Raw genomic sequence first — 14,240 nt, forward strand, 5'->3', positions numbered from 1 at the left:
TGAACACTTTTTTAGTGGCAGGCTGCATGTCCTTGCCACGGATTCTTGGGCACTGACTTCTCTGTGTTTAGCATATGCCTGCATTATCTGTTTCATTTCATCTCTTTCATTGACATTGGACTTTTTGACCTCCTGGATGACTCCATTAAGAAATTGTGTCATCTCAAATTCGGGTTTAGAGACATAAGACATCATGTACATCAGGCAGCTGTAGTCATCAATGACATATTGGATGTCCATGTTGGCATTCCAGGCTCTCAGCAGATCTGCATTGTATGCATTCACCCAGCAGTCATTAGGTTCACGCTTTAAGAGGATGACATGGCCATTGCTTAAATTGAAGACACAATCCAAGTATTGTTCATAAGTTAATCTGCATTTGTGAAGCAGCTCAGACAAGTCCTCAAACGAGGAATTTGGGTCACAGAGCAAATCTCTCAATGGCTGGAGTTTTCTTTGGCCTCTTTCTGTTTTTTTGCGAGCGCCATTCGTCTGTTTTTTTGCTTTTGTTTTTCATTTGTGCCTTTCTCCTTACTTGTGCTATGCTGCTTATCATTGTGATCATCGTCATCATCTGGGCTTGGGAAAGTGATCATTGTTTGGTCTACCGGTAGTTTGGGGAACCCAAACCTACATGACACATTACCTTTTTGCAGGATCTGGAGTGATTTCTGCTGTGGACTTGAACCTCAGACACAATTTTGTGAAGTTCAGGATCGGCATTTTGGTCAGGCATCTTACATGTTATGTACTTGTCAATAAATTTGTACACGTGGTCTTCAAGGTCGCTTCCAAATTTAGGTGCATCTTTGACCCAAACCAGTAAATGGATATGAGGGCTACCTCTGGCCTGAAACTCCACTCGATAAAAGTAATCTTCTACTTCACCGATGGGCTGTGCTGGGGACAGGATCAGTGTTGTCATTAGTGCATCGACTCTTTTTTCAAACAATCGCATCACAGTCACAGGGTTGCTTCGGAGAATTTCACACTTTGTGTTCCAGTCAAGTTGTGAAAAATCCACTTGTTCACCTTGTTGAGTTTTTATGACCTCAACAACCTCAGGCCATCTCATTTCAGCAGCTGAAAATGTCAGGAAAAAAGTCGGCTTTCCTAACTGTCTGACCATAGCATGCAGATCTTTCAGTGCCTTCTCCCAATAGGCTGGAGTACCTCTCAGAGGTTTCATGAAGCGTGTTGCATCTTTGTTATTTATCAGTCTCTCCACTTCGTCTTTATTTTGAAGCATTCTGTTACAAATTCTACGTCCATCCTTGGTGATTGCCTTACCTTTGCGCAATTGGATGGACATGCTGTTTGTAGCCATGTGTGTTTCTGTTACAAACTGTGCAAAGAATAGGTAGCTTTGGTCAGTTGCAAACCGTGTATCTGCAGAGAACAGCCGTGTATTAAAATACATGCTTGGGGACAGTTTGACTTGTCTGGCTTCATCTAATGTGTTCTGTCCAGTTGGGAACTGCACAGGAAAGGCCATGGCTTCAAGTTTAGGAACAGAGAAGAAGCCAACAGGTCTATTTCCTTGGCGGGTGCAATGCTAAATATTCCTTCACCATATGATAAAATGTCCTGTGCTATATCTGGTGGTTGCATACAGGTGTCTAGAACAAGACCAGGCCGAAGTTCTTCCTTTTCTTTCTCCGTATCTTGTAAGGGCTCTCCATTTGACTGTTCAGGCTCCAATAGTTCGTTTACATCATGACATGGCTCAAGTATTCCAGCTGTTGTATCCTCAGTGGTTCTTCTTTCTGGTACAATTTGGTTGTCGAAGTTTCTGGGCAGTGCATCTTGAATATCTGCATCAGCAGTGTCATGTTCCGTCTCGATTATCTGATTATTTGTGGGATCAGCAAAAGTAGCGTCATCATCAATAGATACATCTTTGTATTCTGAATGCATCTCTTTTAGCTTTGATAATCCTGCTAACACATTCTTCATGTTCACAGTGTAGAAGTGTTGGTATCCTTTGAATCTGATGTGTCTTTTCAGTTGTACCTGCAGGAGCTGGGCTTCATTGCTAGGTCTGGGAAGACAGTTTACTGTGGTTTCCACATCCGACGGTACACAAACAACAGCCCCATGTACGGCTCTTTGCTGTCCTTTGGTAATGCAATGATTTTAGCAAACGGGAGAATTTTAGCAATCAGTTGTCGTTCTAGTACATTTAATTGACTCAGTTCAATTGGAATGGGTGCTAGTGCTAATTGTTTGCCACTGCGATGGAAGGGATCTTTCCTCGTTGTAGGTGGCTGTCACAGTTGTAGCAAATCCACTCCTCCATTCTGTGTTTTGGGAAGTACAATTAGCTGAGCATTCCCCATCACAAACATGGACAAATTTTCCTGTCAAGCAAGTGTCAACAATGTGACTATTTTTAACATACTTTGATCTTTTGCAGTGTTTAACTTGATTAGGAAACAGAGTTCTGTGGCACACTGTACAGACATGGGTGGGTCCTAACTTAATTGTTTCACGGAAAGCTAATGTGGCTGCTTGCATCACACTATTCACTACAAGCTGGGGCTGTGCTTCAGACTGTGGACCCTGCTGGAATTGTGTTACTAGTCGTCTGTATTTCTTCTTTATTCTCTGCGCACACAACTTTTTATAAATGGCGAAAGATGCAGTGGTAGCCATTTTGTGTCTCTGGTACTCTGCACAGCGCTGTATATGGTGCAGTCTGAATTGTGAGTCATTATGATACCTGGCATGAATTGATTTTTTTTGTTTGTGCCTGTAGTTTGGATCCGATGCATATTTTGTTCTTATGTATTTTTTCTGTCTGCTTTGAAAGTCAGCATCCGTGTTGTACCTTTGGACCAGATATTTCTTCTGTCTGCTTTGAAAGTCAGCATCCGTGTTGTACCTTTGACCAGATATTTCTTCTGTCTGCTTTGAAAGTCAGCATCCGTGTTGTACCTTTGGACCAGATATTGCTTCTGTCTGCTTTGAAAGTCAGCATCCGTGTTGTACCTTTGGACCAGATATTGCTTCTGTCTGCTTTGAAGTCAGCATCCGTGTTGTACCTTTGGACCAGATATTGCTTCTGTCTGCTTTGAAAGTCAGCATCCGTGTTGTACCTTTGGACCAGATATTGCTTCTGTCTGCTTTGAAAGTCAGCATCCGTGTTGTACCTTTGGACCAGATATTGCTTCTGTCTGCTTTGAAAGTCAGCATCCGTGTTGTACCTTTGGACCAGATATTGCTTCTGTCTGCTTTGAAAGTCAGCATCCGTGTTGTACCTTTGGACCAGATATTGCTTCTGTCTGCTTTGAAAGTCAGCATCCGTGTTGTATCTTCGGAACACATATTGTTTCTGTCTGGTTCGAAAGCTGGCATCTGTGGTATATCTTCTGATAATGTAGTCTCTCTTTTTTTGTTGAAAATGAGGATCATTTTGGTATCTCTTCACTTTGTGGGCTTTTATCTTCTCTTGAATATGAGGATTTGCATAATAACCTTTGGCTGACAACAGTTTTTGTTTACGGCGATGACAGTTTTGAGCATATTGAGTTTTCACAGCCTGTAATTTTTTCATTCGAAATTCAGGAAAGCAGGCATATCGTTGCTTTTCGTGTCTTTTTTGTTTATCTTCTTTGCCAAGTCTTCAGATGAAGATTTTTCTTTAGCTTTTAGATGCTGCTTGTGACTTTGAGCTTGACGAATAGCTTTCCCACGCCGTCGTTTATTTAATCTGCATACATTTCTTGCTTTTTGGGGGGGTTTATCTAGGACTTTATCTCTTTCATTATTGAGTTCGAGATTTTCCTGTTGTTCTGTTTGGATGTTGCTTGTTGGATCAACAGATGTTTCAAGTTGATGTTCACAAATTTGATTTGAAGCCATTTTGTCTTGTTGTGGGTTTAAAGCACTTTCTAACATTGTCATGTAGGTTTGGGCTGATTCTGGTTGAGGCACTTGCACAGTGGGATTTGTGATTTGTGGTTCATCATTTTGTGGTGATGTAGCTGTTGCTCCTGGTGTTGCTTGAGTTGACTGTGCAGGCTGTTCGTTGTGAGTGCTGACTCTTTTGAAAGAAACAGGCACAAACTCATATCTTGCATACCTGCCTTGATTTTGGAAAAGGTTATGCAGGTGGGTGATCAGGTCATTCACATGAGTGAAAGTGAGCATGACTGCTGTTCCATTTGGCTGGGGTAAACCTGCTGCACTTCTTGAATGTGAATCAAATAATCCATACCTCCCAGATTTGTCACGGAAAACTGCAATGCACTGAGGCGAAACCATGAGCAAAGCATAGTTCACATCTGTTGACAGACATACAAGGCGACTAGCAAGAGGCAACCACCATCCTTTCTTTGATAAGTTTTGTCCTCTGCTTTCAGGTATCCGTACCTTATGTTGTCCATTTTCACACTGTAGACATTTATGTCAGCATGAACTTCTTTGGGCAGGTCCTCCATGGTCAGATGATTTTGTGTATAACGCCTCTCCTGCTGAAGATTTGTTTTAATCCAACAGTAGAGTGCATCTCCCTGTTCAAGCACCTTATCAAGTCGGGCTGTGTTGAACTGGTGTTCCTCATTAAGGTAGGCCAGGAATGTGAGGGCATTACATGTGCACTGATGATTTCGAGAGAATTCTGTGTACCTTTCATCACTTTGACAATGAGTTGCACTGACACACCAGAAGTGCTGAACTGCGTTTCTCTGTAGCTCCTCTGTCAGTAGTTGTTCATTTGTGTTGTGGAAAGGCTGATCAAGGAATGGTAAAGGTGACACATGTTATTGTTTAGTATTTAATGATATGCATTTCACGGTTGAGTAAAAACATATGTAACTCTTGGTACAATGATGTAAGACATTTTTAAGTGGCAATAGTTGTATAAATTTAGATTTTCTTGTAAAGTAAAAAAAATTTTTTTAACTATGGTAAAATAATGAAACAACGTTCAAGCCAAATTATATCACTCCTCAATCATATTACAGCATAATCTAAAGATACACAGCATCAGATAAGCCAGAAAGACAGTGACAGGAACAGTGAGAGAGAGCAGAGGTGGGAAGTAAAAATGACAAATATTTTAGATATCTGTAATTTGCTTTAGAGTAGGGCTGCCACAAACGATTATTTTGATAGTCGACTAGTCACCGATTAGTTTTGCGATTAGTCGACTAATCAGATCATGCATCCGTTGGACGTAAAACTACAGCTTATTGCACCAGCATGCATCTGCTCTTATATAACTATCATTAGCTTACAGCTTAAAGTGTTTAAGGTATATGCTAACTAAAAATAAAGAGAAGATGATAGTTTATTAAATTTTAATGATATTTGCAGATTGTTCCGGTGGAGTTTAATAAACTCAGCCGTCTGCTCCTTGCTATCTAAAATATAACAGGACACTGGAGTATATTCTCGAGCATCTCACACTTCTGATAATCAGTTGTCTGCTTGACGTTTATTTAGCTGCTGTGTAAAAACTATAACTTTAATCTCAGCCAAACCGATTTACTCGGGAACAAATAAAATACTAAAAAAAGCCAAACAATATCATTTGTAAGTTATCTAAGTGACTCATATATTTTTAACCTGAGTAACGAAAGACGGCGGTGGGTTTGAAAACGATTTGCCGGGAGTCCGGTGTTCTCACGGGCTCTAGTTAGCCTTGCCCCCGGCTCGCTATCGAGCTAGTGGTTAACAGACGTCTCCGAAAACGTCGGAGCGCTTTTGAAAATATGTGGTGTCTTGATAAACTGAGCAGATATTTGAGGTTTACACAGCTACATTCTCGCCTGAAAATATGTTAAACATTTATTTTGTGACCCAGAAAGAATAATAACAGTAATATTAAAACTAACTAGCTGCCGCCATTGTTGGAAACTAAGCTGGGCTGTGCTATGAATTCTGGGACAGAGCTACTTCTTCTTCGGGGTTTAACGGCAGCTGGCATCCTTGTACATGCAGTGCTGCCATCTTCTGTTTCAGTCCGTTATTACACTCTTAAATCCTACTACTTATTCCTGCGTCTTTTGTGATCTTACAAAGCTTCAAACGACGCGTCGATTATTAAATCAGTCGTCGACGATTTTGATAGTCGACGTAATCGTGACTAGTCGACTAATCGTGGCAGCCCTACTTTAGAGCTGTTTTTTTAATGACCTTTTACAAAGGTCATACCTGTACCTTCTGCTCCTCATATTTTTAAAGCAGTTAATTTCTTTCAGTATAACACATTATTTTAGGTTGATGCGGGCCTTCAAACATCAACTAAATTGCAGCCTAAATACAAATACATGAAAGGAAATCCTGTTTACGTATTATTCGTAAGAGGATTTCAGATGCTCTTAAATTAGATGTAATTCAATCACTGATTTCAGATTAAACCAGATGGTTCTGTACATGTGCCATAAAAACACGTTTCATAGTTGTGTTACGTTTTGTAAAGAAATGACACAAAATTCAGTTACAGGTTAAATGTGATTGAAACAGAACACACTGACATTCATCTTGAGAAAAGATCAGTGTCACAAAATGTTTGTATTTATTTGCACTGCTTTTCACTGTGGATGTCAATTTATCTGAAGCTTTAAGTATAAAATGGTATAAATGTTTTTTCAGAACAATAGATATAGAAACAGCTAAACAGACAGCTGTTGAGATGTCTGCATTTTAGGAGTCTGATGAAAGAAATTGACAAATGTACATGTTTAGTCTAACATTTTAGTATATTTAGTACGAGTTAGCAAGCACACTTAAGGTGAAAGACTAAATATCAACCCCGGTGATTATACATAGGGTTAGGGTTACCTTTTTAGGTGGAGAATTTGATGCCGTGTGGAAATCATCGGTTGCCCAGACTCGTTTTGCTGGTAGACGAGTGTCTGAAATCTGATAATACAGTTAATCAAAATTAGAAAACCTACTAACAGATTTGAAATAGAGTGTAACACTGGATACTTTAAAGAAAACATGAAACAGTAGCGGTTACTAAACTTACAAAGCGATAAAAAAAAATTCCAGCTGTTTGCATAACTACTAAGAAATTTGAAAGTGAGTGTAACTTTAAAAACTTTAAACAAAACTAACAGAAGCGAGACAACAAAATTCTTACTGTTTACATAAGGCAAACATGTAACCATATGTCTTTAACATTTAATGGTAATGTAACTGTCCACTATAAATCCTTAATGGAGGAATACTGTTTTAAATTTACCTTGCTGCCTGGAGGACATAAGGAGGTGGGTCTATTCTCCGTTTCCAAGGACAAGCTGGCTGGTGCTGTCTGCTAACCCAGGCAAAAAAGAATATAATGTTAAGACATTAAGTGACCTGACACTTTAATTTCACTTTACAATGCAATGCATGGCATGAACTGTTATGCCAGTTGGGTAACATTACAAGATAGAAATGGTCAACTGTATGGGTAAGTGTTATAAGAAATATATTGTATGTGCTCACTACCACATCAGAATTACCTGTTCAGAGCTATGAAAAAAAACAAACAAACAAAAAAAACAAAAAACACCCTTTGTCATATTTTCCTTTGTTTTGGATAGAAATTAGACAAAATTGAGTTAGCAAACATGCTTTAAGTGAAAGACTACATATTAACTGTGGTTATAGACACCAAAGATCAGATATATACACACAGGTTATACACATGGGTGGTAGGGCTGCTCAATGAATCTACTTTTAATCAAAATTACGATCTGGGCTTTCAACGATCATTGAAAAGGAGTCGAGAGAATGAGTCGATTATTAGCACCTCCCTGGTGCTTTTTTCTCGCGCTGCTCCATGTGGCAAATCGAGCACACCTCTCTGCGTTTCGAACACGCATCACAACAATTAAGAGGAGCTAACAGAGGGAAGCTTGGAAAGCTAAGCAGAAGTTATTTGGAGAGGAGAGTGACTGCCGTTGGTTGAAAAGAGATTTAAAAAAAAAAAAAACTTTCAGTGGTGTGGAAACATTATGGGTTCGCGAAGTCAGACGTGGATCAAGTAGACATAGTGTGTAAAGTTTGCTACAATGTCGTACCTGCACCACGGAGCAACACTGTAAAGTTCACTAAACATACATGTTTACATTTTTCATTTATTTTTTATATTGTAAACATTTACACTGTTATCAGTATTTGCACACTATTTTATGACAATCTTTAAAGCCATTATTCAATACATTGTTATTGTTAAATAAATATTGTCAAATACTGGAGATCTAGATTTCATTGAAAATAATCGTGATTATTATTTTTGCCATAATCGAGCAGCCCTATGGGTGGGCATACCTTGTAATTTCTTAATAAAGGAATATTTTTTGATATTTACCTTGGGACCTGGGGAACATAAGGAGGTGGGTCTATCCTGTGTTTCCAAAGATAACCTGGCTGGTGCCGTCTGCTAACCCAGGAAAAAGGGTATAGAAGACATTAAGTGACCTGACACATTCATTTCATTTAAATGTTCTGCATACCATGCACTGTTATGCCACGTGTGTGACATTATAACAAAAAAATCCTAAACTGTATGGGTAAGTGTTCTTAATTGTCTCAAATGTGTTTCGAAAACTGTTCGACTGTCCGTGATCACTACCATATCCTCATTACCTGGTCAGATGGAAAACGACTGACTGCCTCATCTTGGTTGTGGCCAGTGAGCATTGGGACAGCAGGATCGACCAAGTCAAGTGGTTTCCAGCGCTTCTTTTGTGCCTGGGATCTTTTATTTTTTCTCGGCATCTGGTAGAATGTCAGCATAAAAACAGAATATTAATTATTGGCATTTCAAGCAATTTGTTATTTTAACCCTCTGATACATTGATAGACAAGATGACTACAAGAACAAAAAAAAAATAAAAATAAATAAAAAAAAAAATCTCTTTTCTTTAAATAGACATATTGATAGTGTCACTACCCGGTCTTAAGGCTTTGTTAAGTAAAGTTCCATAACAGTTTGTATATTGTAATTGGGAAAGTGATTACCTTGAAAGTTGGGAGGCAGATTTGTTGACCACGACAGTTAGTCCATTTTGGTGTACAGTAATTGGGAAAGTAATTACCTTGCAAAGCTGGGAGGCAGTGTTGTTGCTGAGACGCTGGTCGAATGCCAGCAGCAAGCAAACCCGGATGTTCACAGCTCAGTTACCACCTCAAACTTTTCAAACAAATCTTACAAGAACAAAGTGATTGGCTTGCAAACATAGGAGACAGTCTTGTTGCCCACAACAGTTTTGTTATAGAGTAATTGGAAAATTGGGTACCTTGCAAGGCTGACAGGCAGTCTCGTTGCTGGGAGGCGGTCTTGTTGCTGAGGCTCTGGCAGAATGCCAGCTCCTGCTTTAACACCTTAAACTTTGCAAACAAATCTCACAGAACAATTAGCAAACTGATTGGCTTGTAACGCTGAAATGTAGCCTTGTACTGTCTGGTTTAGATTTCCTACTGAGAGACAAAGAGGAACTTTACTGTTTGGAAGAGAGTAAAAACACTGTACCATCTAATCTTAAAAGTTTTAATTACAAACAACAGCTCTATTTTCTAGATATCACCTGAACACACACAGAAAATATAAGGGGGACACTTACCTTGGCTGAAGCAAGAGTTGAGGTATTAAAGACTGCTGTAGTTAACGCCTTATGAAGACAGAAAAAGAGGTGTGAAACGCGGGTACAACGAAGCTATTGATTCGGACGCGACAGTAGCCTGTTAAAAGTTTTAATTACAAACGATACCGCTGGAATACAGTCGAAAGCTGTGTCCCAAAACGTCGGCTGCATCCTCCAGAGGCCGCGTTTGAAGGCCAATTACGTCACAGCCAGGCGACAAAGGCTGTCGAAGGACCGGCCCCACGTAGACCGCGAAGGCCGGGTCCTCCGAAGGATGCAGCCGACCATATCAGCGTCAAAACATAGAAAATTCCTTTCAAAGTCAATTTCAAACTAGGACCAAAGAGGCTTAGCTATGCTCAATATCCGCTAGCTAGCTTTAGCACAGTGCCGAAATCCAGACAAAGAGCTAACCCAGAAACACACGAAAAAATCTCTTTCAAACCTACATTTCAAAGCAGAGGGACGCAGATACGCTTAAATTAGCCGATCAGCGTCTAACCACAGTCATTTTGTACATATTAGCGTCCAAACATAGAAAATTCCTTTCAAAGTCAATGTCAAACGAGGGCCAAAGAGGCTTAGCTATGCTCAATATCCGCTAGCTAGCTTTAGCACAGTGCCGAAATCCAGACAAAGAGCTAACCCAGAAACACACGAAAAAATCTCTTTCAAACCTACATTTCAAAGCAGAGGGACGCAGATACGCTTAAATTAGCCGATCAGCGTCTAACCACAGTCATTTTGTACATATTAGCGTCCAAACATAGAAAATTCCTTTCAAAGTCAATGTCAAACGAGGGCCAAAGAGGCTTAGCTATGCTCAATATCCGCTAGCTAGCTTTAGCACAGTGCCGAAATCCAGACAAAGAGCTAACCCAGAAACACACGAAAAAATCTCTTTCAAACCTACATTTCAAAGCAGAGGGACGCAGATACGCTTAAATTAGCCGATCAGCGTCTAACCACAGTCATTTTGTACATATTAGCGTCCAAACATAGAAAATTCCTTTCAAAGTCAATTTCAAACGAGGGCCAAAGAGGCTTAGCTATGCTCAATATCCGCTAGCTAGCTTTAGCACAGTGCCGAAATCCAGACAAAGAGCTAACCCAGAAACACACGAAAAATTCTCTTTCAAACCTACATTTCAAAGCAGAGGGACGCAGATACGCTTAAATTAGCCGATCAGCGTCTAACCACAGTCATTTTGTACATATTAGCGTCCAAACATAGAAAATTCCTTTCAAAGTCAATGTCAAACGAGGGCCAAAGAGGCTTAGCTATGCTCAATATCCGCTAGCTAGCTTTAGCACAGTGCCGAAATCCAGACAAAGAGCTAACCCAGAAACACACACAAAAAAAATCTATCAAACCTACATTTCAAAGCAGAGGGACGCAGATACGCTTAAATTAGCCGATCAGCGTCTAACCACAGTCATTTTGTACATATTAGCGTCCAAACATAGAAAATTCCTTTCAAAGTCAATGTCAAACGAGGGCCAAAGAGGCTTAGCTATGCTCAGTATCCGCTAGCTAGCTTTAGCACAGTGCCGAAATCCAGACAAAGAGCTAACCCAGAAACACACGAAAAAATCTCTTTCAAACCTACATTTGAAAGCAGAGGGACGCAGATACGCTTAAATTAGCCGATCAGCGTCTAACCACAGTCATTTTGTACATATTAGCGTCCAAACATAGAAAATTCCTTTCAAAGTCAATGTCAAACGAGGGCCAAAGAGGCTTAGCTATGCTCAATATCCGCTAGCTAGCTGTAGCACAGTGCCGAAATCCAGTCAAAGAGCTCACCCAGAAACACACGAAAAAATCTCTTTCAAACCTACATTTCAAACCAGAGGGAGAGAGATACACTTACCTTGTAAAAGCTTACGGGTGTCTTAGTAAACACTTCAGAAAATCCCTGTAAGTTCAATTCCAAAGCGGAGGAGGGGGGAAAGACGCGTTACCACCGAAGAGATAGCGACGCTGTCTCAGAAAAGCACGTTTACGGTCAATTTCAAAGCGGAGGAGGAGCGAAGAGACGCGCCGTTGATAGTGTCGTCATTGCTTAGTGTCGTCATTGCTACCCAAATAAGGGTAGACAGGCCGTACCACTCCGGACATACCACTAGAGAGAGCCAACACACCACAAATGAAGTCTGAAATTTATTTCAGTGGGACCAAAAGATGGAGCCAACACACCACAAATGAAGTCTGTTTCTTTGGCGCCAAAAGAAGAATCTTTCTAAATTTGCACTAAAATATTAATATTTAAAAAACTATAAAAGTCATGAACACCAAAAGTGTATACCATACTAGTCCAGCTCCAGCCGCACAAAATGATCTAACATATGTAACCCTATTGTCAAAACTGTTTGGCAGAGGAGCGCGGGAAAATTTTCACTAAAATATTAATATTTAAAAAACTATAATAGTCATAAACACCAAAAGTCATAGCACACCATTCCTGATCCAGCCGCACAAAATGAGGTAACATATATGAAGCTTGTCTGAAAACTGCGGGGCGAGATTCGCTGCAAAATTTCAGGCGGAAACTGGAGAATAATAATAATAATAATAATAATAATAATAATAATAATAATAAATCCGACGAATAGTAATATGTGTGCCTCTTTCCATAGGCACACATAATAATAACTAGAAAGCGAAAATTTCAGAAGAAATTTTATGTGTGCCTATGCCGCTGCTAATCACTGTAGTTTGCCATTCATACGGCTACAGAGAGCAAAACTCAGAAGAGCAGCCATTCTCCACCATGAACTATGGTAAAAACAAACACCGCTCACGCTTCACAGATGACAGCTTACAGTTTTGTGTAAAGATGAAGTTACTTTGTACAGCGCCGATTTGCAGACGCTGTGCACACAGGTTCATGAGCAGAAGTCCCATTGTACCACGGCAGACCCGACAATGTTTGCATGAACACACTTTGAAGCATTACATTATAGACCACTTTTCACACATGCATTCACTTTTTGTTTTTTGTTATTTTTACACAGTGTTCTGAATTATGAACAATGGTCTACAGCAGGGGTGGGCAATTCCAGGCCCCGAGGGCCGGTGTCCTGCAGGTTTTAGATCTCACCTTGGGTCAACACACCTGAATCACATGATTAGTTCGTTATCAGGCCTTTGGAGAACAGGACATGTTGAGGAGCTAATTTAGCCATTTAAATCAGCTGTGTTGGTTCAAGGACACATCTAAAACCTGCAGGGACACCGGCCCTCGGGGCCTGGAATTGCCCACCCCTGGTCTACAGCCAATCCTGTGTATTATTATACAAACTTTGGTTGTGAGATTCAGATAACTATTTAATAAAAGCTAAATATTTTATATGAGAGTAAGAAAGAAAAGTATATCTTTGTGTCCACCTTTCTCTGTTAATGCCCCCCCCTAAAAGCTTTGCTAGATCCGCCCCTGCACAGTTACCAGCTGTCAGCTACACAAAAAAGGAGCTTGGTCTTTGTCTCTCAGAAACAACTCATAACTTCCCTTCAACTCATTCATGTCACCTAAAGTGTAAACCTGTTTCTCCATCACCAGTTCAGCTCTGATGATTCAGTAAGGACATCTCCTGATTTCATCTTCATGCTCCAGCAAACATCAGCTGATACTAGAAATTAAAATCAAAAGAATTCTAACAACAGCTGATCAAGCTTAAACGTGCTGCTGTTGTTTAGCGCGATAAATAAGAGCGAACAGCCGATCATTGATCAGTTTCATGATTGACGTTTCAACACGCGAGAGAATGACAGGGGAGGCTTCGTAACGACAGAATAAATCATAATGTTTTCTCTGAATGTGGGACGATTCCGTTTGTACAGCACGGCAACTCTATGAACTAACCCTAATGAATAAAATAAAGTCCAACGTCAGTAACTTAGTGCGCACACAGCTGTATATAAACTCCCGTGGCATTACGATTGTAAAAGGTCAACGAAAATAAATTACACCTAAACTCGGTTTATATCTGACCCAAATAGAGAGCGACCGGGTGCTGACACGAGTTTCACCCGCCTCAATATAAGCCAAGCCTGGGTGCTTTTTCACGAAGGGTTGCTAGCGGCGCGAGCTAACTATGCTAGCGGCGCTAGCTAGCTAGCCGGCTATCAGCAACACATAAGAGAACTGCTGCTAAATAAACTACACCTAAACTCGGTTTATATCTGACCCAAATAGAGAGCGACCGGGTGCTGACACGAGTTTCACCCGCCTCAATATAAGCCAAGCCTGGGTGCTTTTTCACCAAGGGTTGCTAGCGGCGCTAGCTAACTATGCTAGCGGCGCTAGCTAGCTAGCCGGCTATCAGCAACACATAAGAGAACTGCTGCTAAATAAACTACACCTAAACTCGGTTTATATCTGACCCAAATAGAGTGCAGGTCATAACTTCTTACCTGAAATTCAGTTCACCTCACGCTCCTGCCTTCGCTTTCCCTGATCCACGATTGACCTCCGCGTTAGCAAACACCGGTCGATCGGCGGTAGCCTCACCGCCTTTTATGTCTCGTTCGCGGCATGTCCTTTCTGTCACACACCGGTGGATAGCTGCCCTCTGTTGTAGCTCCACCACCAAACAACTCAGTTATTTTTCCACATCGACATCAGCTGATACTAGAAATTAGAAGCAAATGAA

The 14,240-nt window shown here is 40.5% G+C and overlaps 1 protein-coding gene across 6 annotated transcripts; it reads right to left on the reverse strand.

Annotated features, from left to right (window-relative positions):
• Positions 1-3,439: 3,439 nt before the first annotated feature.
• LOC109197970 (uncharacterized) lies at positions 3,440-14,037 on the reverse strand. Of its 6 annotated transcripts, none has more exons than XM_019353674.2 (6): positions 14,002-14,037; positions 8,587-9,611; positions 8,309-8,380; positions 7,196-7,267; positions 6,790-6,870; positions 3,440-4,733 (listed from the first exon to the last, which is right to left on the reverse strand). In XM_019353674.2, the coding sequence occupies exons 2-6, from the start codon at positions 8,734-8,736 to the stop codon at positions 4,281-4,283; spliced, it is 828 nt and encodes a 275-aa protein (XP_019209219.1). In that variant the 5' UTR covers positions 8,737-9,611; positions 14,002-14,037; the 3' UTR covers positions 3,440-4,280. The 6 variants fall into 6 exon arrangements, with proteins under 6 accessions (XP_019209219.1, XP_019209224.2, XP_019209223.2 ...); XM_019353679.2 differs by lacking the exon at positions 14,002-14,037 and adding an exon at positions 11,459-11,762 and having other exon boundaries at positions 7,196-7,264; positions 8,309-8,377; XM_019353678.2 differs by lacking the exon at positions 14,002-14,037 and adding an exon at positions 11,459-11,762 and having other exon boundaries at positions 7,196-7,264.
• Between the last annotated feature and the right edge of the window lie 203 nt (positions 14,038-14,240).

This window comes from Oreochromis niloticus, unplaced genomic scaffold (genome assembly GCF_001858045.2).
Source record: "Oreochromis niloticus isolate F11D_XX unplaced genomic scaffold, O_niloticus_UMD_NMBU tig00007006_pilon, whole genome shotgun sequence".
Lineage (NCBI taxonomy): Eukaryota > Metazoa > Chordata > Actinopteri > Cichliformes > Cichlidae > Oreochromis > Oreochromis niloticus.

Bases quoted from the DNA above. Each gene is read 5' to 3' on its own strand.
- LOC109197970 (XM_019353674.2), bottom strand. From the start codon at position 8,736: ATGCTGACATTCTACCAGATGCCGAGAAAAAATAAAAGATCCCAGGCA. The intron at 8,381-8,586 runs GTAATGAGGATA...TTCCTGGGTTAG, and splicing joins GTCGTTTTCCATCTGACCAG to CAGACGGCACCAGCCAGGTT. The intron at 7,268-8,308 runs GTAAATATCAAA...TGCCTGGGTTAG, and splicing joins TATGTTCCCCAGGTCCCAAG to CAGACAGCACCAGCCAGCTT.